General features: G+C 41.2%; 1 protein-coding gene across 3 annotated transcripts; it reads left to right on the top strand.

Annotated features, from left to right (window-relative positions):
* The first annotated feature begins 457 nt into the window (after nt 1-457).
* On the top strand, nt 458-24,908 carry LOC134646843 (ubiquitin carboxyl-terminal hydrolase 15-like). 3 transcript variants are annotated; one of them, XM_063500830.1, is made up of 22 exons: nt 458-566; nt 1,261-1,388; nt 1,690-1,820; nt 4,807-4,933; nt 5,853-5,998; nt 7,559-7,620; nt 8,134-8,223; nt 12,476-12,623; nt 12,773-12,946; nt 14,568-14,726; nt 14,848-15,072; nt 15,194-15,277; nt 16,132-16,226; nt 16,436-16,624; nt 16,744-16,862; nt 16,971-17,252; nt 17,432-17,502; nt 18,834-18,949; nt 19,036-19,185; nt 20,032-20,135; nt 20,714-20,802; nt 22,389-24,908. In XM_063500830.1, the coding sequence occupies exons 1-22, from the start codon at nt 478-480 to the stop codon at nt 22,722-22,724; spliced, it is 3,114 nt and encodes a 1,037-aa protein (XP_063356900.1). In that variant the 5' UTR covers nt 458-477; the 3' UTR covers nt 22,725-24,908. The 3 variants fall into 3 exon arrangements, with proteins under 3 accessions (XP_063356900.1, XP_063356901.1, XP_063356902.1); XM_063500831.1 differs by lacking the exon at nt 8,134-8,223; XM_063500832.1 differs by lacking the exons at nt 458-566; nt 1,261-1,388; nt 1,690-1,820; ... (2 more) ...; nt 7,559-7,620; nt 8,134-8,223 and adding an exon at nt 10,017-12,218.
* The last annotated feature ends 1,637 nt before the right edge of the window (nt 24,909-26,545 follow it).

The raw sequence follows: 26,545 nt of genomic DNA, 5'->3' as shown, positions 1-26,545 counted from the left end.
ATCCTAATGGATATGAAAGTCAGTATTTTGTATTCTTTAACAAAATCTAAACTGATTTTCAATCCAGTTTATGTGTAATTTAACCTAGTGTGAGGTAACTGGCAGTTTATAAAACTCTGCTTTCACAGTACTTTTCCCAAAATTGCAATATTATAAATGGTTCAACTTTCAGATTCTTTATATTGGCCTCTTTGGTTATTTTCTCTTCTACAGTGTTCATAGAGTGTTAAAAAGTGTCACTTGTATTGTTTCCCCTCATTGCTGGTCTTTATTTTTAAAGGCACAGTTTCTTTCTCAGCTGTAAGCCCGTGCATCCACAATGATGGAGCACTTTTGAAACATTTTCTAGAATAATTTTGCCACTGGGTGTCACGCTGCCCCTGTGATGATTGGCTGCAGCAGCGTCGTCGCTCTCTACGTGCCTCTATGACGCGCCGCTTTTTTTCCCACCATGCACCGGGGAATGTCTAAGGAAAGATGGCGGAAGGAGGAGCGGCTGATCTGGATACCCAAAGAGGAGAGGTCGCGACACTGTTGAAAACACAACTAAGAAAGGGAGACACTTGGTAAGAATTGACTGTGATCTTTTCAAGGGCACTGCGTGGCTCTGGGCTGGGTCTGCTGAGCCTGTCAACCCCACGGAGGATGTGAAAGCCAAACGGCCGGGCCGTGTTGACAGTGAGCTCCGAGCTAGCTAACGGCTGCCTGTCAGCTTCATGTGTCAGCTTTACAGGCTAGCGCTGGTAGAGCTCTCGCTAAGACTCAAAACAGTTAAACTAAATTTAAATGCTGGCGTTTATATCCTTCACTTCCAAAAAACTGTGTCACATATTTTCTGTGGATGTGTAAGGAAGGCTACATGCCGTTTGAGTAATACAGATAGTTATCAGGCTATCAGCTAATTGGCTAGCTTGCCGATGATCCAAGCGGTTTGCCTGTCAGTGGGTTCATCCCCCGACTTCAGCAGGGCGGAGTCGGAAAAAAACACCTGTCAAAATCACAGAGCCAGCTGGCTAGGCTTGTAGCAATCTGAACTCAACACGGCGGCTAAAAGCTACTGTTACAACTGTCAGTCTGTGTAATGTATGCCTCCCAAAACCAGATTTGTTTCGGGTACTCACTACAAGGTAGCCCGAAGGTAACCTGGTTTATAGCCCAATAGTTTAATGCACCCCACCCCACCACCCCTTTTATATAACTCTTGACTTTTACATCTTGCTTTTAGTAGAGATGTTGTAATGTTGATTGCTTTCTCTGCAGGTATCTAGTGGACAGTCACTGGTTTAAACAGTGGAAGAAATATGTGGGATTTGACAGCTGGGACAAATACCAGATGGGAGACCAGAATGTCTACCCAGGACCGGTTGATAACTCTGGTCTTCTCAAAGGTAAGTCAAGTAATAGTCCATCTCTTTAGCTCTCTATTTTATCCCTTCTAAAAGTATATGATAAATGTATGGGAAAGCAGTTTTTGGTAGGTTAGCTTCGTGGGCAAGTGACATACACGCACACAAAAAACATTGTCTACTAACCAGAGAGTAGCCTTTCTTTGGAGGGGGGGGGGTCATAGAAAACTCTCCAGCTCACCTTGTTCTTTGTGTGTTATCAATAGTGTAAGTGTTGACCCACGGAATGTGCTTTTTACCCTCTCTTGTTTAACTGCATGTGTATGACCCTCCCTCCCTCTAGATGGGGATGTGCTCGCCATCAAGGAACACCTCATTGATGAGCTTGACTACATTCTGGTCCCAACAGAAGGCTGGAATAAACTCGTCAGCTGGTATGGACTCACAGAGGGTCAGGAGCCAATCGCTCGCAAGGTAGGGGTTCAGTTATTAGCATAAGATTATGAATGGATTTTTTAACATGTTGTTCTGCTGCCAGCTCAGATGGTTTTCTCATATACAGAATCAGTGGGTTTAATGTGCAGTGTGACTTGTGTTGGGGTAAAAGGGAGAACATTGTGCTAATAAGGCTGTTTGAGAAAATCAGACATGCAGCACTTTTGGAAAAGGAACCTTGAACTTGATGACAGATATTTAACAAAAAGAACTGCAAAGAATAATTAACTATTACATTCATTTTTGATATAATTTGGTTGGTCAGGTAGATTTACACAGATTTACTGTGTACACTACACAGAATCTCAGAAATAATAGTGGAAGACTGGGAGTTTACTTATCACAAAGAAATTTTAAAAAAACCCAGTTGCCTTTCATTCATCTCTTTTATGAATGAAACACAGTATGTGTGCTTATCTATTTCCATATTAGCATAAGAGTATGTAAGGTTTGCTGGAGTAAAAAAAATGAAGAATGCCTATATGTTTGTGATTATAGTTGAATACTTGTGTGTGTGATGGTACTTTTGCTATCAAAGCAACTCTTCAAATCTCGCTAGTCATGGCATCATGGCTGCTGGAAGCACTTCCTCTTCCCTCTCCATATCTATCAGTCTGTCTCTTGTCCCCCCCCCCCCTCCTATATTGACCCTCCTCTTTTGCCATGTATGTCATGCGGCGTATCGGGTAGCTGCAAGGTTTCTATTTTCAGGCAACGTTCTGGATGACTGAAAAGCTACATGGAGCGATCTGCGAGACACAACATGAAGGAGGTTTTCTTCTTCTTATTACCCTGTTGTTTCTATATTGTCAACTTGAGGGTGGGGGGTATGCTGGGGGGAACTGTAGGATTGTAGTCATTGGTGTGACACTGTGGCTCCTTCCGCTTTCCACTTGTGGTTTGATTGCCAACAATGGTGGAGAGCTCCTGCGTCCTTGTTTTCCAAGCGGAGGAATGCCAGCTGAGGTCACACTAAGAGAGGCAGCGCGAAAGCTTTTCAAAGGAGGGCGAGGAGAGGCAAACCAGTATAGGAGAAGCGGCGGGGGTGGCCTAAATGGTTTTGGCTCGGCTTTGATTTGAGAAAATGTGTCAGAGCTTGGTGGTGAGTTGGACATTGACTGAGCTCACAGACAGATGGGTGGTGTGCTGAGGTGTACTAGCCCACCGAGAGCCTTGAGTAGGGGAGGGTTGTGGTGCTGAGAGAATCTAAGCTGTGTGTGAAGGACTTTTGCAGTTTAGTAGCGTGAGTGTCTGTGTGTTGGAGGGGCTCAGGGGTGAAATAAATAGGCTGGGACCCCTCAGCTGTTTCCACGAGGTGCTGCTAATTTAGGCACTTCACTCTGACTGTGAAGTATCAGGACTCAAGATGAGTAGAGACCAGTGCAGCAGAACTTAGTGTGCTTTGTTGTCCATTTTGTTAAACGTTTTCTAGCACGTTAAACTTAGGAGTTTGCTTTCAGTCTTGCAGGAATTTGGTGAAAATGAGATAAGGGTTGCATCATGATTATTTTTGCCAGCTTGGTGTCACAGTTTCTTTTTGGGTTCCTAAACTTCTGTCAAAGGTAAGCTCAGCCATGATAACAATTGGACAAACATCATACAGTCAAAGGCTTCTGCTGGCACGACTCAGCCAAACTTGCATCTATGTTGGAATCATAAACATTTAGTTTTTCATGGTTTACTTCTGTCTGTTCAGCCTGACTTGTTACTGTTGTGTGTGGTGTCATGTAGTGCTACATTCCTGTTGGCTGATTAGTGGACGGTCAGATTGTGAGATTTTTACACAGTTAAATTTATGTTCTTGCAAGGCCGTTGTATATGCAAACGTTAGACTTCTCTAAGGCAATCATTTCTGAGTTATCTACTAGGGCTGGGCTATATCATACCGTTCACGGTAATACCGGTATAATGTTGGGCAACGATAGGAAAATGAAATATCGCGATAGAATATGGGTAAAACGCGCATGCGCAGTGCCGTTGTTTACATACGCACATGGCGGCGACGCAGAATGAGAAGAGCGAAAGTGGATCGTTGAATGAAACTGATGAACCAGAATTGGTTTGTAAAAATGCTGCAACTTCAGTGGTGTGGAACTGGTTTGGCTTTCATCCGTCAGATAAACAACAAAGCACTATTTTTGGTAGAGCATGCCAGCGGGCCGTCGTTATTACCGTGTTTTTTGGAAAATACGGCACACTTAAAATCAATCCTTTGATTTTTCTGAAAATCGACAGTGCCCCTTATAATCCCGTGTGCCTTATGTATGAATTCTGGTTGTGTTTACTGACCTCGAAACGATTTTATGTGGTACACGGCACTCAAAAAAATGTCAAACGTTTCAGTAAGACTTTGCTAAGCTACGAACCCGCACTGCTTGATGGATTGTCGGAGCATTACGGCTATCGTAGGCAGGAGCCTCGCGGAGTGATACGTACTGTGCTTCAACATAATATTACCGTATTGTGTGTGTGTATAACCTCTTTTTAAGCTTTGTGGATATTATACATGGTTATGCTGAGGATATGTCGGCCAGTTTTCACTGGAAATGCCTTTTGGTTAAACTGTCAGCGAGGAATTTGCATTTGCACTGTTAAATTTTTATATAACTTTAATGCACATAAAACACCTGCTTGTTTAAGTGAAAATACATTGATGTTTTTTTGTTTTTTGTTTGCACTAATAAAGTTGAGGAGTTGTAAAGTATTTTGTCTAGTGTCAATTATATCGTCAGTTATATCGTTATCGCAAATTTTCAAATGTATATCGTGATAAATATTTTTGGTCATATCGCCCTGCTCTATTATCTACACGGTTCTTTTACATTGATCTTTTTGTGTGGGACAACCCAAAATCATACAGGGTTACTCATGAATTAGGCCCGTGTCCCTCATTCTTTGCGTAGTAATTTAACATTAGATAATCATGGTTTAAAGCAGTAAATTGACAATCATCCTCTTTTTGCAGGTGGTTGAACAGGGTATGTTTGTGAAGCACTGCAAGGTAGAAGTGTACCTGACCGAGCTGAAGCTCTGTGAAGACAGCAATATGGACAATGTGATCACCAAACGCTTCAGTAAAGCTGACACAATAGGTAGGCACTGCCTAAGCAGTAGTAAGCACTGGTTTCCGCAGCGTTCCAAGCTTATAGGATCTCAGTTCACATTTCACACTAATTATATATAAATACATTTACTGTTTGTGGTATTTGTGTTTAAATTAATAGTTTTTCCAACTGTTGTTGCCACATGATGATTTATTTCCCCTTTTTGCTGCAGGGGAAACAAAGAAATCTTGTACATAAAACTAAGTGTTTTTTTTTGTTTTTGTTTTGTTGTTGTTTGTAAGTATTATGCAGTTGTGACACAACAGATACACACTAGTAAATGCCATATTGTTTGCCAGTGTATGGATATTAGCTATTGTATCCTTGCATTGAAACATGAAGTAAAAACTGTTGTTTTGTTTCTGTTGTTGTTTATAATTCAGCAGGCTGTGCCCCCCAGCCAGAGCTAAAGAAAATAAAATGGAAATAAAATACATTTTACGTGTTTTCAAAATGATTTACTCAAGCGTGATTGACATTTTTGTTTATCGAGTTAGATAACAGTAAAGTGCGAAGATTAAAAATACAGACTTGTGTTTATGTGCATGGTCACCCCACAAATTCTCATTCTGAGCCAGGAAAACATTCTTGGAAGCACAAATGATATACAACATAGATCTAAATATACCCTTGGGATTTCAGATATTAGAATCACCTCTTTCGTGCATTCAAACACATGAACTTTACACTCTGCTCATGTTGTTTTTGAATAACTGTGTCCAAGTAAATATTTACTTTATTCTGTTGATGAAAATGATGGAGTTGGGTTTTTTTTGTGTGGTTGTTCTATTTCGTTTTTTGTTTGTGCACATGAGAATCATGCCTTTTTTTTTTAATTTATTTTTTATTTTTATTTTTTTTTAAACAGCACAGTCTTAACTGCATCTTTTTGCTAATATGTTTGTAGATATGATTGAGAAGGAAATGAGGAAGCTGTTCAGCATCCCTGATGAGAAGGAGACCAGGCTGTGGAACAGGTACATGAGCAACACCTTTGAGCCTCTCAACAAACCTGACAGCACCATCCAAGATGCTGGCCTCTACCAAGGACAGGTTTGAACTTTTCCACTCTTCTCTCAAATTCTCACTATGTGAGAAGAATTTTAAACTCTGGAGGGTTCATTTTCTCAAGAGAGGCAAGATATTTCAGAATATCGTCAGATGTGTAAGAATATGGCTTGCTCTATAGACCGTCATTCCTGAGCTCAGTAAAAGATGTTTTAGTTCTAGTTTCCGTTGGCTATGGTTTCCCTCGTATTGTTTGGCAGATACGAGTACTTTTTCAGGTCATATCAGAAAACTTGTCTTTTCTTGATCAACTTGGAATCTGTATCCAAGAGGTAATTTTTTGTTGATCAATCGAAATCTCTGTAGGCGGTGGTTCTTTCTTTTTGTCTCTGCTCCTCCTATCTAAAATTAAAATAAACAGCTATTGCAGATACTGTAAAACCCCAAGATTGTGTTGTTTAGCCTTTTTCTAGCTCTTGCTCTGTAAGTCAGAACACTTGAACTGCTGAAATTTAGATTCGACTTTAAAGACTTTATAGTAAAGCTAGTTTGAGGCCAGCTCATGAGCTACTCAGAATTTTTGCGCATAGAACCTGACATCAAACTGACTGCGGACTTTACATATTTATTAATTTAAACATGTGGCTGCAGTGACTCAGCAGGCTCCACATCACTGGGTTGTCCCACTTACCTGCTGCTGCTCCAATCACATTAACCCAGTAATGGTATTCAATGTTTCCCACTGATAGGCATGACTTGGAGAGGCTGGACGGGTATAATAAGAGTATGCTTGAAGACTTAAGTATTTCACAGTTGTTATATAAGAATGATGTTATCTGCAATCATGTCACCAGTTATTTTGAAAGCTCTGTCTACCAAGTCAATTCCTTCAAGTCTTTTCTACCATGTCCCTTCGGTGTGGTGGACCATTCTGCCCACTCTGAAGAATCTAGTGTGCTGGGTGGCCAGATGCCTTCCAGTCCCCTTGTCCTGGATTGAATCTGGCAACAGCAGTCACAGTTCTGCTGTTTTTGAAAGCCTCTTTAATTAAAACCTGCAGCAAGTGGAGAACTGCTTTATTTGTTGCTACAGTAAACTCATCAACGCTGCAGAACAGAACAAGGACCTCCGCTGACAACTTGGGTCATGACGCCAGAGTTGGAGTCCGTCTATAGGACGAACCTGGTGCCATTTCTCTACATATTTAAAGGCACCTTGTCTACAGTATCTTTTACTTTTTTCTAAAGTGCGGGAGTGCCTTCTTCTGCATAGTCATGAGCATACACACCAGTACTCCACCCTGCTGCCACAAAGGGATTCTAAAGCTGTCACATATAAAATATAACAGCTACTTTCAGCCGATGCTTTGTCACAAGGATTCACCACAGGGGTAGCTCCACGTATTCCATTAGGGAGAATTTTACTCCGAATGATACTAAAGGGATTTGTGTGAGATCAAATTGGCGATCTTTGACTTGTTGGGAAGATAAATTCGGATAAAGCAAGCCAATAACACTTGGACACAGAGTAGAATTTCAAATGTCTGGTGTGTTTAAAGTAGTGGAAGCAGATGGATCCCTCTTTTCTTTCTGCCTTCTCCCGCAGGTTCTCGTAATAGAGCAGAAGAACGAGGATGGCACATGGCCCCGAGGCTCCACGGCACCCAAGTGAGTGAATGACACATTGCCTGGCTTACATTTCTTTGGCTCTAATGAGTTGTACCACAGTAATGGAGTCAGATTCCTACTTTGTACTCTAACACTACTGTCGTTTTACTAAAAGCTACACGTAAGCAAAGTATTATTGAATGGCATATAACTTGTATGTAGTCAGTTTGAAGAAAAACAGTAATGTGATGTGACACCACATCAGATTTCCTGCTGTGGGGATCTCCCCCATCGATCATGCCATTATCTTCCACTCTGGAAAACCTGCAGAATTAAAAGTGCATTGGTTTTAAAGTTTCCCTGCTACATCACTGCAGCACTGCATCATCGTCAAAGATTTCCTCCCCTTGTGACTTTGCCTGAGTTTCCTTCTTTTTTTGCTCAACCTTTTGTTGCTGACATATCACTCCGTTTATTTTGTTTCATCGCTGTTTAATTTGATCGGCACTCAGCTTTCTGGAACAGCTCCTTATTTTCCACTCTAATTCATGATCTATTCTTTATCTTTTGAAGGTCATCTGGTGCTTCCAATCTCTCTGCTTTGCCAAAGATCTCGCCCTCATCTCTCACAAACAATCATAACAGCAGCTTCAACAGCAGGAAGTAAGGCATAGTTGTGGGTTGAATAGCAGAGGGGTGGGTTTGGATGGAAACAGCCAGAGATGGAGCCTGATGTGCAGCCTGGAGTTCAGGACAGAACTTCACGCTGAAGTCGCCAGAATGCTGGAATGAATTGGCTTAAAAATTTGTTGCTTTTAACTTAAGTATGTAAACTTTTTCTTGACTCTTTTATCAGTTCTGTTTAGACTCATTCTATAATTCCATTACTGAAGCTGTTTGTAGCTTCTCACTATGAAATTCATCTAACTCTGTTTTGTACAGGTCTATCTCTGGTTGTGATTTGGGTGTTCTAAATCTCCTGATGATGCATTTTCAGCTGTAAGAGCTGATAGAAGGGAGGGGGGAAGGGCGCTTGCGTTGGATTGATCTTAGAATTTCTTCAGTGACAGTAGACTCTCTTTCTAAAAACAAAAAAGCCTCTGGGTGCCTTACTCAGCTTTTGATTATATTACTCAAATTTGCAAATCTATTTTCCAATTGATGATGGCACTGGCTAGCTGTGGTTGCATGATTTGGGCTAATGTGGTGGTTATTTCATCTAGCAACATTCCACAAGGTTTTGCTTCTGTATGTTATTTGATTTAACACCAGACTACATCTAAATATGTCTTTCAGGAGATTTAAAAACTTAAACCTTGAACATTTGTTTAAATACAACACGACAGCATGCTGTCAGTCAGTTACTTTCAAGTTCATGTTCCTAGTAGATTAGCTGGTAATGTCAGAGGATATTGCTCTGTTTGTATATGTGTGTTTTTGCTGCTGATACAACCAAATTTCCCCTTGTGGGACAATTAAAGGATTATTCTATTCTATTCTATTCTATTCTATTCTATTTCTCCTGTTTGCACATAAGGTAAAAGACCATAAAGTTTCCAGTAGGAATAACTGACTCTAGGGTTCAGTGATTGATAAGATTCATAAATCTGTAATGCAGACTAGACCTCCTATTTTAAATGTCTTCCTAATACCTGCAGCCTCTTTGTGGCTAATAGTCCTGAGGGGAGTCTGCATGTGGCCTCTTATTAAAACTATGCCCATATCCACAAACTTCACAGATACTTGGACAGAATCTTTGCATTTGCTTGCTAAAACTGACATGACTGCTCATATCAGCAGTCTTCATTTCCTGAAGCATAGACCGCAGTTGCCAAAGACTGTCTGATTCATCAGGCAATAGAATTTGGGTGGAATCTGCTTTTTCATAACTTTGGATCTTCCTTTCTGCATTTAGTTAAAAAAAAATCAAAATAAATAAATAAAATAAGTCAGCTTGCAATGCCATTGTAGCTAACCTGGGAAATGCTATGAAATGAAATACTACTATGTTAAGCTGATTATGCTACAGCTACAGGGCACTACTGCCTGGTGGCTGTAGAATAATTAGCTTAAGCTTTCAATCAGTTTGTATTGCAGTCCCAACACCTCCCAAATCCCTGGACCCGCACACCACCCTCCAGATGACAGGAGCATTGTCTTGTCATACCCATTCAAGCCAACCTGTAACTGAATGATTAGCTGTGCTAATGTTAGCCAAACAGAGCGGTTTCTTACACTTACCCTAAATTTAAATTCCAGTATATACTGCCCTCTTAAGGCTTTTTTTGTGTAATGCTCTGCAATCTGTGACGTCAGTTTAACAGAAAGCAGTTTCTGTGCTTTTGACACAATGGAAAATTATAGTCTTGTTTTCTTTGTGTCCCGGTGTAAAATGCAACTTGGTTAACAAATGAATGCATTACTCTCCAAAAAGAAATTCAGTTTATGCCCAGTCATGCAACTCTACTGCTAGCCTACGTGTTGAGAATATTGAACTCTTGCCTAAATATATTGTTTGTTGTGTATTGTTTGACCCAGAGGCTCTCTCAGCCATGTCCAAAAATGCACATACACTCTTTGGGTGGAGCTTACTGCCTTTGCTGTCCAGTGGACACTGTTCACTGTTCCCTCCCTTCATGTAATGCGTGTGATTTACTGCATGCTGGAGTGTGTGTGTGCGCACGTGCCTGCGCGTGGTAGATAATAGACATTGTGCATCACATTTCTCAGTACTGTTGAAATGCAGAAATGGTAGTCACAGGCTTGGCCACCTTAAAAATCAATATTGACAAAGAATGAAGGTGTTAAAATCAACTGAGCCTTTCTTTGAACTCGTAAAAGTATCACAATAAAATACTTTCTCAGACATTTTTTCAGCTCGTACGTCTGACTTGTACTTGAAGCATAGTTGCACATTTTGCCACAGCCGATGCATCTTTTTCTGCAGAGTCGATGGATTGTTGAATGCACAGGGTGGGTGACTTGGGGAAATTGGATCTTTACTCTCAGCAGCACTCCTGTCCCTGATTCACTCTGGTAGCAGCGCTGTCATTTTTTTTTTTCTCTGAATTATACATAGGGATTTTTTTTTTAAATTAATTTTTCCCCTTTCATGTGAAGTGTTCCCATATAACATAACCCTTGTCTTTTTGATTCTGTGGTTTCGGCCTGGTTGGTATAGCCTCAGCAAGTGATGCTCTGCAACTGCATTAAGTGTCACCGTCCTGCGAGGTAGCGTCCCCTGATTCTGGCAGCCAGTCTCTGCTCCTCTCACACACTCACTCTCTCCCTCTGTGTCTTTTGATCCCTTTACCTCTCCTTTCCTCCGAGCTCATTGCGATGCACATGTTCTGCAGTCTGAGTGACCTTCAGAATACATTTCATCTGTTCCCACTTCTCACCTTCTCATCGCCTGCCTGTACACACATACTGCCCCTGATGATTAAAAAACCACTTCTTTCTCTGGGTTGGAGTTTATTTATTTAGATTATCCCCTTTCAAACCTCTCATGGAGACAGCCATGACATATTAAAGAGGATGAAAGAAGGGTGTGTCAAAGTGTGATTTACTTAGTCCAGAGTGTCAGAGGTTGTGTTTTACCAGCAAAGGAAGGAAAAAAAGAGCAGGAATTTGTGTGCAGAGTAAAGAGAGAACAGTGATATATGCATGCTAGTATGAGAAAATGGGATAAATTACGTGCTGGCATGATTGTGTTAATGTGTCTTTGTATCTATGTCTCGACTCCTCTCTGTAAAAGTGAGTTGGTCCTGTGAATACTGCAGCCTCAGCTGGATGCAGTGGATCAGCTGCTCCCTCCATCCCCATCTCATTTCTCTTCTGTCATCCTCTCCCCCCTTGTACTGTCCGCCCCTCCCCCCCATTCTCTTTGCTTCTCCCGCCCTCCCTCTTTCTCTCTCTGTGCACCTCTACCTCCAGCAGCAGCAGTCTTGAGCATCCTTGCTGCTGCTGCTGTTGCTGCTGCTATAAATATCTGCTGGTAGCCGTAGAGCAGCAGAGAGCAGCAGGCAGGCCAGAGGGAGGAGCAGAGGACAGGACGGCATAGGACGGGGGGGGAAACGAATTGAAGCAGAGAGGATAACGAGATGACAGGCGATTGAGCCCGAACAAGAAGACTGGGAGAAATGAGGAGAGGGGAGCTGACCAGTTAACTCTAAGACAGACCAGAATGTGTGCTTTCGTGTGCACTGAATTGTACAGTTTTAAAGGTTGGCCTGTGCTGGACTTGGAATCAGATTCAGGCCTAAACTTCACCTGGACTATTCAAACTGCTTCTGGAGCTGGATTGGCTTGAGCTGAGTTAAGACTAAGACTCAACAGTCAAAACTGGAGCCGGACTGTCCTTTCTGATCTCAGATACCCAAACTTTTCATACAAGGGACCCAAGAAAACCCCATCGAAGCTGCTGGCTGTCTAGTTTTGAGCGGACATGCAGGCCATCAAGGGCCGGGGTGGGGCTGAGATGTCATGCTCCTGTGTTGCTGGTGGTGCCTGAGGCCTGAGGCGGTGGAGCTGGATGGCAGGAGGGTGGACCACCGAGTGTTGAACTGCGAGGCAACTGCCTCCACCGCCATCGCAGCAGTTTCCCTTGACCAGTGGGAGCCAGAAACGGCCAACGCTGCTTTATCGAGCTCCCAGAGGTCTGCTGATTGCTGCAGCTGGGCAGGCCTATCTTAAGGCTCTTAATGATTGTCTAGGAAGCTGTAAAGAGAGGGGGGAAAATAGTGAAGCTATATGCCTTCTAGTCTTTTGTAAAGTTTTGTTGTTTGTTAAAAACTTTAATTTGATTTAGTATGGATGTTGTCTGTTAGTATTAGATTTCTCTGTTCATCAGTGTTCATGACTTTCCACAAACGACCCTGTTTAATCTCTCAATGTCTGTATGTTGATTGTACAGTGTGAAGAATTCGAGCTATAGTCTACCATCCTACCACCCTTACAGCAACAGTTATGACTACTCGGACCAGAGCAGGCAGAGCGAGCGCTCAGGCTTGTGTGGACTCTCAAACCTGGGCAACACCTGTTTCATGAACTCTGCTGTGCAGGTAATCTTTTCATGGAGCTCTTTAGAGTCTGGAACTATGCTAATTAGCACGCCAATGTTTACTCAAAATTCTACAGAGAAAACTTCAAAAAAAAAAAAAAAATCCAGTTGATTTGAAAGATATTTTTCTCTCCTGTTTTTGTGTTTTAGTGTTTAAGCAATACCCCTCCGCTGACGGAGTACTTCCTTAAAGACAAGTACACAGATGAGCTGAATGAGGACAATCCACTGGGCATGAAGGGGGAGATTGCCAGAGCCTACGCAGAGCTTATTAAACAGCTGTGGTCAGGCAAATACAGCTACGTCACCCCGAGGCCTTTCAAGGTAATTCCTTGGAAAAAAAATATATTAAATGTGTGAAGGAACCTTTATGTTTGAATTTTCACACATGTTAAAAATTTTTTGATCGATGTTGGACAAATGAAGGCTTGCATCAATCTGTAGGACCTAATAATCTCATGATGGCACTCATAAACAGACGTGGACATTGTATGGCCGCCGGCCACATCCAGTCTATTGGTAGGCCCTGTGAGGTCAATGGGACATTAAAACATAGTTATAAATCATTTTTCTCTCTTTCAGCCACCAAATATTCCCCATAAGAGAATAGCTCATTTTGTGTGTTTGTTGTTGTTTTTTTGTTTTTGTAGTTTGTGGGAAATGAAAATTTGTCACCTGCACTTTAATTTGAGTGTTTTATTAAGGTGAGTGTGTTTATCCTGAAATTTTGATAGTGCAAGTAAGCAAATGTGAATGTCGATCAATGTCTATGAAAGATTTGAGTTTGCTAGCCTGGAAGCTGTCAACTAACAACTAAAAACATTGATCCAGAGTGAAGAATTTTAAGCAACACATTCATTTATTTACTGCAATTTTGGATTGAGAAATACAAGAATTTGAGTAATGCAGAGTGGGAACAAACAATTGAGTTGATGTACCCTCTGAGAAAAAGAAGTATTTGAGAATGTGCCCCTTTCCAGGTGAACTGTGACAAGATGGATCGAAGACTTTGTAGGAAACCTTGAGCTTCAGTTGAAATCACAGCAGACAATTTTGAGTTTTTCTCCTTGGCTCTGGATGAGAGCTGTCTGCAACACAACCGAGTTATTATGTTTGTAAGTGAGATAACGAAAGACTTTGAGCTGGCAGCAGTGCACTAAGTGAAAGAGACAGACAGGGAGGGATTTGTTCACTGTCCAAATTTGACAAGGACAAATGTCAGATTTAAGTTAAAGTGGTACTTCTGCATTGTGTTAAACACCAGGAGCTGTCGTGTAAGCCAGTGCTAAAAATGAACCATGTTGTTGTTAAGTAAAATAGTTTTATAGTATAAACAGTTTTAATAACTTCATCAGAGTCGCAGATTTTCCACAGATAAGGAGACATGCTCAAAGATGTAAGTTCTCTTTGAATCGAAGTTTATCGAAATTGAAATTTGACGAAGTTTAACAAATCCAGGTACAGGTCCTCAGTTAGTGACTGTCACATTTAGACCTCATATACCCTAACCCTGACTTTAATGCACTTGTTCAGGCCCAAAACAGACTAGATTTTTCTCACTCAGATGAAGTAATTAATCTACAAGCAAAATAGAAACAGCACTTTGTATGAAGTTAAAGGTATTTGAAATTGTTTCTGGGAATGTTGATTTAATAGTGATAAAATGTTGGTGTTTTTAACTATGCCTTTTTCATATTTTTATTAGCTAATTGCAACAGCTAGTCTTAATCTTACTGCTGAGCATATAAAGGTTGAAACCATTTCAGTTTAAGACCTATGGGCTACAGAATAGAGAACATGGACATCTTATATTATTTTGAAAGAAACCGGTTACTCAGTGTGATGTATTATGATGAGGCCGACTTGATTTTGCTCCTCTACCCATGTGTTTTTTCCAAAAAGTATGTGGTGTTTTTTTTTTTCTTTCTCCCCCCCACTCATCCAGACCCAGGTGGGCCGCTTTGCTCCCCAGTTCTCGGGCTACCAGCAGCAGGACTCTCATGAGCTTCTGGCTTTCCTTTTGGATGGCCTACATGAGGACTTGAACCGCATTAGAAAGAAGCCCTACATTCAGCTCAAGGATGCAAATGGTCGGCCTGATAAGGTGAGACCAGTGGCTGATGAATGGATTGATAAAAGTTAGAGAGAGAGAGAGAGATTTTATTTAGTTACATTTTATTAAATTTTTGTATATACCTGTTTTGTGTTTTTGTTTTTTATACCAGGTTGTGGCAGAGGAGGCGTGGGAGAACCACATTAAGAGAAATGACTCCATTATTGTGGACATCTTCCACGGTCTTTTCAAGTCGACTCTGGTGTGTCCTGTGTGCTCGAAGGTCTCTGTGACCTTTGATCCTTTCTGCTACTTGACCCTGCCACTGCCCATGAAGAAGGAACGGACACTAGAAGTTTATTTAGTCAGACTGGACCCTCTGGCCAAACCCACACAGGTAACAAGCTGAGCACAGAGAGGAAAAGAAAATTACTACTGTAAGCAGTATCATGCCATTTCATGTATGAACAGCAGGCAGTAATCATGTTTTTGTTTTGTTTTTCTTTTTTTTTCCTCAGTACAAACTAACTGTGCCGAAAGTGGGCTACATTTCTGACCTGTGTACCTCCCTGTCCAACCTGTCAGGCGTGCCTGCTGAAAAGGTAGAATATTTAGCATCGGCCTGCGCAGGAATCCTGCCTCTGTTATATGTTGTAATGCTGACATCTACTTTTTAATAGCCGTTGTCCTCTGAGCTACAGAAGCTAGTGAGGGGAAATGTTGCATATTTTTCAGATAAAGGGAGAGATGAGGAACAGGGACACAAAGGATAACTAGAGACCAAGGGAACTGGAATTCAATATGTATGACCTGCTATTATGCTGTTACACTACATGTTGCACAGACAGAATAGCAAAGATGCCACACTGATCATTGTGGCCATTTATTTTCTTGTAGGTCTGTTTTATGGTTATTCATTTTTTTCCCTACATGACTTCTCTCTGTGTGGTTCGTCAAGGTCACAAAGTGAGATAACACACAAGGGAAATGTTTTCCTTCTATTGAGTCAAAAATCACATTGTATTTCCTCCATATAGGCTTAATTAAGCCTGGACTTTCAGATCCTGGTTGCGTTTACAGCAGTGTATCCTACTGTCACTCAAAGCCTGCGCCATCCTGAAGTACTAGCTAAAACAAACCCAAGAAACAGGGCTTTGGAAATATCCCTAGTTCCTGCAGTGCAGATACAAAAGAAGGAAGGTGGATTTTTTCTTTTTTTGCAGAGGTTGAGAGGACTATGAAAGAGTTTAAACTATGAAAAAGATCATTTCAAATACAGGCTGGTTAATTAAGTTCTAAAAAGTTTTTTCTCATGAATTGAAGTTATATTGCCCGTTATCTCAAGCTCGTTTTACCAATCTACTAAATGGCTTTTTAAGATGTGTTGGCAGATTAATTTAATTGCTGGCCATAATTAGGATTCTCAGCACTGACTCTCCCGTCTCTTATCCTTCAGATGATTGTAACTGACATCTATAACCACCGTTTCCACCGGATCTTCGCCACCAACGAAAACCTCAGCAGCATTATGGAGAGAGATGATATTTATGTGTGAGTGTCAGATATGAGCAGCTGACAGACAACACATCTGCAGATTATGTAGATATAACAAACTGCAGGCATGTGCCATTTTCAAAAACGTAGGGTTTTTGCTTTGTTTTTTTTTTACACTAGGATGCTGAGTTTCACTTTTCATTGGTTTGTCGACATCTTGCTTAACCAGCGTGACTCTAAAGGATTCACCACATGTCTCTCTGCAGCTTTGAGGTGGCGGTGAACAGAGTGGAGGACACAGACCACGTAGTGATCCCAGTGCACTTGAGAGAAAAGTACAAGCAGTCAGGATATAACCACACGAGCACGCCGCTGTTTGGACAACCCTTCCTCATCGCCGTCCCCAGAACCCTCAGTGAAGACAAGCTCTACAACATGCTGCTCCAGCGCCTCTGGTAAGTCAGCAAAAATCTACAGGCTCTTTTTGCAGATAATCAACGCTGTGTCATTTAAAAATAGAAAATAAAAACAAAAACCTGTGCTTGGAATAAAAAGTGGTTTTGTGTGTTTGCAGTCGGTTTGTGCGATCTTCTGTAGAGGAAGAAGAGGACAACTGTGAAGAGACACAGCCATCTAAACAACACACTGTTAATGGTAATGCCACTAATGGACTGTTGGAGGAGGGGTCACCGAGTAAGTGCACCAACACAGTTTTCTTGTAAAGTTCTGACCTTTTGAAATGCCTTTAAAAAAGTGTGCTGCTTAGTGTTTGCTGTTAAAAGCTCTACTGCCGTCTTTCAGGTGAGATGGAGACCGATGAGCAGGACGACGAGTCCAGCCAGGATCAGGAGCTGCCCTCTGAAAACGACAACAGCCAGTCGGAGGACTCTGTCGGTGGGGACAATGAGCTTGAGAACGGTGTGGTCGGCCCACAGAATTCCACCAAAGGCCAGCAGACGTCCGGGCACAGCAGAAAGAGACTTTTTACATTCCAGTTCAATAACATGGGAAAAACTGACTTCTCACTCATCAAGGAGGACACCAGGCAGATCCGCTTTGACGAGGGACACCTCCGACTTAGTGGTAGGAAGCGGGCTTTACTGTTTTTGTTTTAGCATCATTGAAATGGCAAATAGAAACGTAATTCTTTTTCTTTTTTTTGTTTTCCTCGATCATGTAATCACAGCATTAATCAATAAATGAAATCATTTTAACTGCTGTAAATATTACAGCATATTTACATTCTGTCCATCTTTTTACAGACCGCTCTTATCTCTCCTTGGACTGGGAACCAGAAATCAAGAAGAAGTATTTTGACGAGACTGTTGTTGAGGTAAAACTAATGTCGGGAGCTGCGACATTGTCTGTTTTCACGGTGTAACTGTTGTAGTGCAACTCGATCACATTTTTAGCAAGACGCTGAGCAGTGTGGAACATAATCATGTAGTGATAACTGCACAGAGAAGAGCAGCAGGAAACAGAGGTGACTATTCCAAATGTCTTCTAATCAAGAGCCCACAGGTTTGAAACTCTAGTTCTACTCGCTAGATGATGCCGTGAATAAGCTCATCTAAGTGTTAAAGTAATCTGTAAATATTACCTCTTACTCCACGCATTTTAATCTGAGGGAAAGGAACTGATTAGGGATGGCTACGATAATTTTGTATTAAACAGTGCCAGGGCTAAATTTATTTAACAGTAATTATGTAATGGTATGGACATTACAGCGCCATCATTTCTGCTCTTGCTACTGGAGAAATTAAAATGGTCTATTTTCTACTTGTTACTCCAAAATCAATCTGGAAAACTATTGGCCAGTGTTTTGGGGCTCACAGTGTAACTGCTGAACACCTGCTCCAAACCATTCTCTCCTGTTCACTAATGTTTTTAAATGCAGATTTTATTTATTGTTTTATTTGCTTTTCAGGTTGCATTTGGGTACATTCAATCTCTGATTCTGCGTTTACTTACTGTTTACCTACATCCAATCAAACCCTCCTTATATGCTCCTGTCTAAAGAACTTGGACTACAAACTGAAACCAAACTGTTTTCACTGCCAGAAAGAGTCTTATTGTCTATAAGGAGTTAACGTATACTACTAGTAATGATAGTAGAAAGGACACTTCACCAGTCTGTGATGGCACTTTCATGTAAGGGTTCAAACATAACTAATGTGTCTTAACTTTGCACAGTTTGCACAGCTTTTGACGACCTAGCTTGCAGTTCATCTCTAGTTGCTCCACATATGTGTTGCAACCAAGAGTCTACAGATTTACAAGTTATTGTTTTTGTTGTTGTAATTGTACTATGTAATTGTAATGTGTTTTAGGATTATGATGATTAGGATTATTAGTTAATGGTGTGAAACAGTGTTTATAACAGTTTAATTTATATATACCACATGTACATTGATTCTTTCTTTTTGGTTTTTCTCTTAAAACCTATTATAATATTAATTAATATTATAGTTGAAGTACCTTAAGCAGTACTGTTGAGAATAATAGTTGAGGTCTTGACAACACTTATCTCTAACTGTACTTTTAAACGGCTTCTTTCAAAGTTAAATGTTCTCTTTTGCCACAGATTTTAATTCATGTCATTTCAGACAACTAATTCAGAACTGTTTTACTCTAACAACTATATGCTTGTGTCTCTGGGAGCAGGACTGTGACAAGCACGAGAGCATGGAGTACAAACCTCAAAAAAAGGCTTTCTTCAAGCTGAAGGACTGCATCGAACTGTTCACCACAAAGGAAAAACTGGGGGCAGAGGACCCTTGGTGAGAAGCAGTGAAAACAATTCAAAACACTAGTTGTTGACGTCTGGCTGGTTACAGCACCTAAAAGGTGATGTATCTTCTCACAGGTACTGTCCCAACTGTAAGCAGCACCAGCAGGCCACAAAGAAGCTGGACCTGTGGTCTCTGCCACCAGTGCTGGTGGTCCATCTTAAACGCTTCTCATACAGTCGCTACATGAGGGATAAACTGGACTCGCTTGTTGACTTCCCGCTCAGGTAGGCATGCACGCACACACACACATGCACAGGGCACTGCCTTTTTAGCAGTTTATCCAGTGTAGATCCTGCTCATTCTTTTCAAAATCCGCAGTGTGTGTATGTGCACACTCACAATATACCCTTGATGACTTAATGACAAGCTGCTTTGTTGTTGTGTGATAGATGATTGGGGTTGCTGCATAATTTTGTATTTTGTATTTTTTTTTATGTAATGTTTTGTAGTCAACTCAAAGTATTTTTTTTGAGGGAGGAAAAAACCCAACAACAAATGATTGTTTCCCAAAAAGGTAGGACAAACATGGCGTGTGCTCAAGGACATCAGTGTTGACACAAGCTGTGTGTATTTCTGCTGTAAGGCAAACAGGCGAATTGTGAGTCTGTCTTTTGACGCTTCAGCTTTCAGTTATATTAAAGCGCATATTTTAAATGTTTAATTTGTTGTTTTTCTGAATAAATATTTCTACACTTTGATTTGTGAGTATTATATTGTGATTGCTATAATACACAAGATGTGAAAAATTAGTATCTGAAAATTTAAACAAGTCATATTTTATAAACTTTCAAAAAACCTTCAAATTATTATCATTATTTTGTTTTTAGATGCTTTTTTGCATTTTTAAATCAGTCAGATTTTAATGTTAGACAAAGATAACAGAGTAAGGGTTATCTACATCAATTTGGTCTGAAACATGTAGGTGTGATAAATATGGGGAAAAAAGGTAAGAAGAAATGAAGGGTCTGATCCTGCTTTACAACACTGTACATGCTACATGTTTCTACCTTCATCACAAACACACCACACTGAACGTGTGCAATGACGGCTTGTTTCGTGTTTGTTCCCAGAGATCTGGACATGTCTGAATTCCTGATCAACCCCAATGCCGGGCCCTGTCGCTACGACCTCATTGCTGTGTCCAACCACTATGGTGGGATGGGAGGGGGCCACTGTAAGACTCAAACTCACGCAACCATGTATCTTTTTTTTTCTTTTTTTTTTAAAATTAGGATTTATAATGTTCCCGGATTTAATTTCAACCCCATTAAAGGTCACTGGTAGAAAGAGGAATGTTCTTGTGGCCCCTGAGTAACCAGACAGTTTAAATCTGGCTTGTTGTGAATCTGTAAACTGTAGAATCTCTTTTATTAGTTACTAATGCCGTTAGAAGTCACAAATTGCTTTATAACATAAGAGCCAAGCAGTGGGAGTATATAAAATGACATACAGAAAGGGAAAAATGGTGAAACGGCGAAACTCTAACTAATGGAAATTTTCACGACTAAAGGATTTCCAACAGAAAAATAAATGTAATCAGAGCGGTAACTTCTTGTGTATCTGGGCTCTCTTTGCTAAAATCGATACGTCTCCCACACAGTTTTTTGGCATTGCCACGCTTCTACTCTTCTAATCAAAGCTTCGATTTGGTGCATAAACTCTTACAAATTTCCTTTTGAATGACTAGTTGATTAATCATTGAGTAATTTCTGCTCTAATTGCCGTGTTTTCCTGTCCTCTTCTTCTTTTCAGATACTGGTTATGCTAAAAACAAAGACGATGGAAAGTGGTACAACTTTGATGACAGCAGCGTGTCTCCTGCCAGCGAAGATCAAATAGTGGTGAGTGTCCTGATTTGTAAAAGCCACAGGCAGCAGGCCCTACTGCATTTTTATTAAAGGCAGACTTGCTGGGCAAGAAAAATGAATTATGTCGTCAGAGTAATGCACGTATGTGCACTGTAATGATTCAACTAATGAGGATGAGTTATGTAGTTGCCACACAGCCTGAGTTCTCCAAGGCATCCAACTGTGCTGAGACCCCAAAATGTTGATTCATTTCATCTGGACGTAGCATTTTCAGTGGGAGAAACCACTGAAAATGCTACGTCCAGATGAACAGAATCAACCTTTTGGGATTTACTTACCTGGATGATTGAGCATGCATCATGACAACTGTCCTGAGATTTCCCAAAAAGTAAGTGTGGGTGTGTGGTACAGAGAGCTCTCTGTTCTGTGGTGGGGAGGATGATTGAAGCCAGACAGGTAAACCCTCACGGAGATGTTTTCGTGCATTCAGAGCGTTTATAAAGGCTTTCACACCTTGGAGGCAAACTGAACTTTAGATGTTCTGGAAGAGATTTAGCAAGCCACCCCAGAGGAGACCAGCTCTTTCTGTAAACAATTTTTGAAAATGGGTAATGGCTTCATACATTTTAAAAAAGTATATATGTTTCAGCAGAGGATTTCTTTACAGCAGGACTTCATTTTGCTTTTAAATTCATGTTTAATGGCCAACTGTTGGAGATGTTATGTTCCAGGAAATAACATCAAGAATGTACAGTTGTTCTAATTGTTGTTGTGTTTTGTTTTGTGTTTTTGAAAAGGACTGAATGTAATATTAGGGACTACTTTTAGTAACAGATTAATACCATGGGTTTATATGAAAGATTGCTGTTGTCTGCTGATTTGTGGACTACTGTTCTGCAGACACATTTGACCATGGTCAGTGGTGATGGTGTTAACTTATCGGCCAAGGCTGTTTGGTATGATTGGCATGTTCATTTGACAAACTGCATGAGTGTTCACACAGCTACATGCGACAGCTACAGAATAAAATTACTTCTCAGGCATCTGTTAGTGCCGCTAAGTGCATGTGCATGCCACGTTGTTGGCCATATTATTAAATTAAAAATATTGAACATGTAAAACACGGCCACACTGATAAAGATGTGGTGCAGCAGATGGTTAAATGTATTCAAAGCACACACCTAATAATGGAAACTATATGCCTTAGTACAATGTAAAATGGTGAATTCCGTTAAAGGAAAGAAATCCAGACCCTGTACAGTTGTGATAATGCAGAGACAAAAGCAGTTTTATACTAGTCTGTAAGGACTGTGACCTGCTGTTCAAGTGAGCCTCAAATGGTCATTAAAGGGAACTGCATTTATTTGCACTAAGCATTATCTTCATTTTTTAGACCTGGATGCTTCCATTGGAAAGAGATTTGGTGGTCTAGTGAATATTTATACAGCCAGCTTTTCCAGTTTATAAAAATCTTTAGTGACTGCATTTCTCGTTGTTTCTCAAAGGAAAACAAAAAGGAAAAGTTGGTAAAAGTCTGTTTTCTAAGGTGAGCCTGACTCCATCATGTCAGTGTAGCTGAGTGACGTTCTTTCCTGTTTTGTTTCCGTCTCTCTCTGTAGTCCAAAGCAGCCTATGTGCTGTTCTACCAGCGCCAGGACACAGTGAAAGGCACCGGCTACTTTGCTCTCGACCGAGAGGAGGAGGACGAGGAGGAGGAGGAAGATGAAGAAGAGGAAGGGGAGGATGAGGAGAATGAGGGCGAGGAGAGGAGGGAGAGAAAAATCGCCTCGTCCACTCAGGGAGCCTTGTCTGCCGCCGCCGCCGCTGTTCAAAGCGACGATGAGGACCCTAATGAGAACCGGTGCAGGAAGAACGACGAAGAGCAGGAAGACGAGGAGGAAGAGGAGGCGGCGGAACAGGCGTCCAATCGAGACGTCGCCATGAAAACCAACTGAGGGAAACGAGGACATGAATATATATAGAGAGAATGGGATCTTTCCATCCAAAGCCATATGGACACACGGCGTGACAGCGGGCGCCACTGGTCCCACCCAGCGGCTCGGACTTAGCTGCTCGACAGGAAGAACCACTGCGGGGACATCAGCTGTTGGGTCAGGGGGCTACAGGGGTACGCAACTCTAAGAAATCAGGGCCCTCCTCTGTGGTTGGATCACTGTGTGTGTTTGTGTGTGTGTGCGTACATGTGTGACCACATTCGTTTGTTTAGAATTTGCTCACTTGCTCTCTGAGAAGAGTCACTAAACAGCCGGGATCTTTTTTTTTTTTTTTTTTACAGCTTTGAATCTCAGTTTTATTATTTTTTTAAATTACATATCTTTGAGAGGAATGCATTTTTGGCATATCATTTTAGCATCATCGTTTAGATTTTGTAAATATTTTAAACACTGAACTGTACCGAGTTTTCATGATGCGCTGAAACATTTTTGAACTTGCACAATCACCAACCATCCGCCCCGCTTTTCTTTTCTTTTTTTAAATTTTAAATGTATCGATGCCAGACATACTGCAACTTTGTGTCAGAGAGTTTTCTCACATACAGAGCTTAGGAAGCTGCCTTTAGAAAGCCAGTGCTGAGACGCCACTACACTAAGAAATAATGTTGAGAACTGACAGTCGTTGCTGTGTGGTTTTTTTTTTTTTTTTTTTTTTTTTTTTAAATAGCCATCCAGCCGAGCTAGCTCTGTCATGCTGCTGCGATCGTAGATTTTTACACATGATTAGCATACCGGCATGAGCCTTGAACTTAAGATCCTGCTTTTGCTCTCTCTATAGTCCTCTCTGTTTATAATTCTTCAGTAAAGCAGGACTAAGATATTGCGTGGCTAACTTTACAAAGAAACCACACTGTATCTCTCCATATTTTAAACATTAGGAAATGCTCTTTTAGAAGTTTATATCCAGAAGTCAAACCTATATGTAGTGAAGTGGTGTTTAAGGAGTTAGCAGAGATTCTTTACTCCTCTTCACCCGCTCCTGAAGTTCATTAGATGGTATTTAAAGCTTTATTGTGGCTACGTTCTTAAGATTTTAGGCACTTTGAGATTAGGGACATCGGTGATTTCATTGTCTCTTGTTTGAATCGCCTCGGCCTTAACTCTTAATCTCAGACCAGTCGCCTTTTCTTTGCACACGGCCGTCACACCATCTCTCGATGTTACACGAGCACTCGTCTATGAATGTCCATGTTACTTGCTTGATATCTCCCAGCCACGTCACACCAGTTTCTTTTAACCCACAAGAGGGCCAGAATGTATGCTGAATGAACCAGACCACATGTATGTGACTGATGCCTTTTACGCCATCCTTTCTTTCTTTCACTTCTCCCCATGGCCCTTTCGAGTTTGAAAGGTGATGGAAATGGGTGTTCTTTGCATTTTATATTACCTGTATGAATTTCATGGGTATTAGCTGAATGTGTCCCTTCTTTGTGGTCCTGAGCTTTGAGGAGGAGAGAGGGAGACAAAACTTAAAAAAAAAACAAAAACAAACAAAAAAACATTTTGGGGTGAGTGTGCCTAAAAGGCCTTTCAGCTTCTCGGGATCATGATACAGTGAAAATATTTTGTGGCACATCGTTGGCAGGATATTCCTCCATCGACGTAACTCGCGGTAAAACTCTATTCTCCATGGTGGAGTGCGATGTTTTCTTTTCTACCTGCTCTTTCCATTGTAAACAGCATTAGCGGATCTGTTGTTGCCTCAGAATATTAGATGTGTAACATGCCTTTAAGAGCATCTCTGTGCTTCGACTTCAGGTGGCTTTACCGCCGCAGTGCTGCCTTGCTTTTTGGGCAACTCACCCCATCCTGAGTGAGATGTGATTGCTACTATAGGCTTATACAATACTGTACATAAGAGTTCACTCTGTGAGTGCACATTTGATAAAATTTATTTATTTATATGTAAGCATTTAATAATAAACAATATATTTAAAACCTTGGCAAGACGTGAAATGTCGGGGGTAACGTGGCTCGAGTCCACACATACACACTAGTTTGCAGAGTCTTGCCTGTGCTCTCGTCAGGGAGGGAATATTTTTTAAACAAAGGATGATTCTGTTTTGGGACTTTTTTTGTAAAGATAATCCAGACATCCTTGCATGATGATGTATGGGGTGAGGGTGGGGGGTGGGGGAGTTACCAGGTTTGGCTGCACTTGAGTTCACTTGGGTTTACATTTGAAATGTGCATGTGTATTTATACACAATCTTCAATAAAGTTGTGTAAAGCTTCCTGTGCTTCTGCCTGGTGGTTCACTTTCTTGACCAACTTCCATAGCTGCCCCACATCTTTGACTGTATTACTTTATAAATAAGAAAAATAATAAAATACAAATCTGTTTGTGTCCTTTGCGTAACATAGTTGTCAAATTACCAGATACTTAAGATTCTAGACTGAAATGTATAAAATAACAGGTTTATTTATTCAATACTGTGATTGGTACACATTCTGTTTAGAATTTACATTTTTATAGATGTAAATGTGTATCAGAAACACGATCCAACTCCTCTGAACACATCGCTTTTTCCTACTTTGGGCTTTCTAAATACATTTTGAAATTATAATTAATGCAATGCTGCTACGCTTTGGATAAAAAATGGCATTTTAAAAATGTGCAGAATTCAAAGCTGCTCTGGTAGAATAAAAATATGAATCTGAATATTAGCACAACAGGTCGCCTTTAACATCTATGGTCAGGAAAGCATGCTCAGCTCCTATCCCAGCAGTAAGTGATCTCACTGGCATTTCCTAAAAAAGGTGAACATCGCTATGAGCCATATAAAGGAAGGCTGTCATGCTTCCCTTTGTTTTATCCTCTGCTCTCCATCTCCTAGTATGATCTGTGAGCAGGAACACGGTGTTCTCTCCCCGCTTCCTCCGGGTTATCCGGCCGCTTACAGCCAAGGCGGTTCTACCGAGAAGAGGCTCGTCCTTCTGACCAATAGGAGAGAAGAGAAGGAGGATCGGCTGTGAGCAAAGCGCCTCACTCCGTCAGAGAAAACAGAAACCCAAAGAGAAACGTGCTTTGCCTGTTAAGATTGGACGTTAGAACGCGCTGACATTATGAGGAGGCTATGAATGACAGTGATGGATAGCCTGAAATCTCTCTCATGAACATAAAGTTTTCATTTTTCTGGCACTTCACAATTTTTAATAGACGACGGCTACAGTCTGGCACATCTTTAAAAACACCTTCGTCTGTGTTTTACCAGCTGGTGGCGCCCTCTGCCAGTGTGCCCTCTCCCGCTGGTGTTTGGGGAAAGCAGTCAGAGGTGGACCTCTGCGTTTTCTCCAATCTCTGGTCGTGGCTACACCCGTCCTGACGTTCCCCGCGAATTTTATCCACGGCGCTCCGCCACATCCACTCATTTTATTTGATTTTTTTTTTTAGTTGGGGGGAGGGGGCGCACACACTACCTGACGTGCTGTCGGAGGCAGAAAGGTTAGAGCAATGCGGGTCTCCTGTTTGGATTCGTACGGCTTTCTGCCCTTTAAACCGCGCGGATGTGATGGCTGGACAACTTTGAGCTCAGGGCGCGGAGACCGAAGCAGACAACAATAGGCTCTAATGCAGCCTGCTGCAGTTCGGCTGCAAGGTGAAGGACCGCGTGAAGAGCCCGTGGATCGTTTGCGTTTTCTCAGATCCAACAAGTCCGGGAAGGTAAAAATTTAAACAGAATTACAGGAAGTGTTTTCACTTTTAGGTAATCTTTTTCTTTCAAATACCCCCCCCCCAAAAGAAAAAAAAATGTGTT

Source organism: Pelmatolapia mariae, linkage group LG17 (genome assembly GCF_036321145.2).
Source record: "Pelmatolapia mariae isolate MD_Pm_ZW linkage group LG17, Pm_UMD_F_2, whole genome shotgun sequence".
NCBI classification, from domain to species: domain Eukaryota; kingdom Metazoa; phylum Chordata; class Actinopteri; order Cichliformes; family Cichlidae; genus Pelmatolapia; species Pelmatolapia mariae.
The sequence above is the reverse complement of the archived record's forward strand: the minus strand, read 5'-3'. Positions and strand labels throughout refer to the sequence as shown.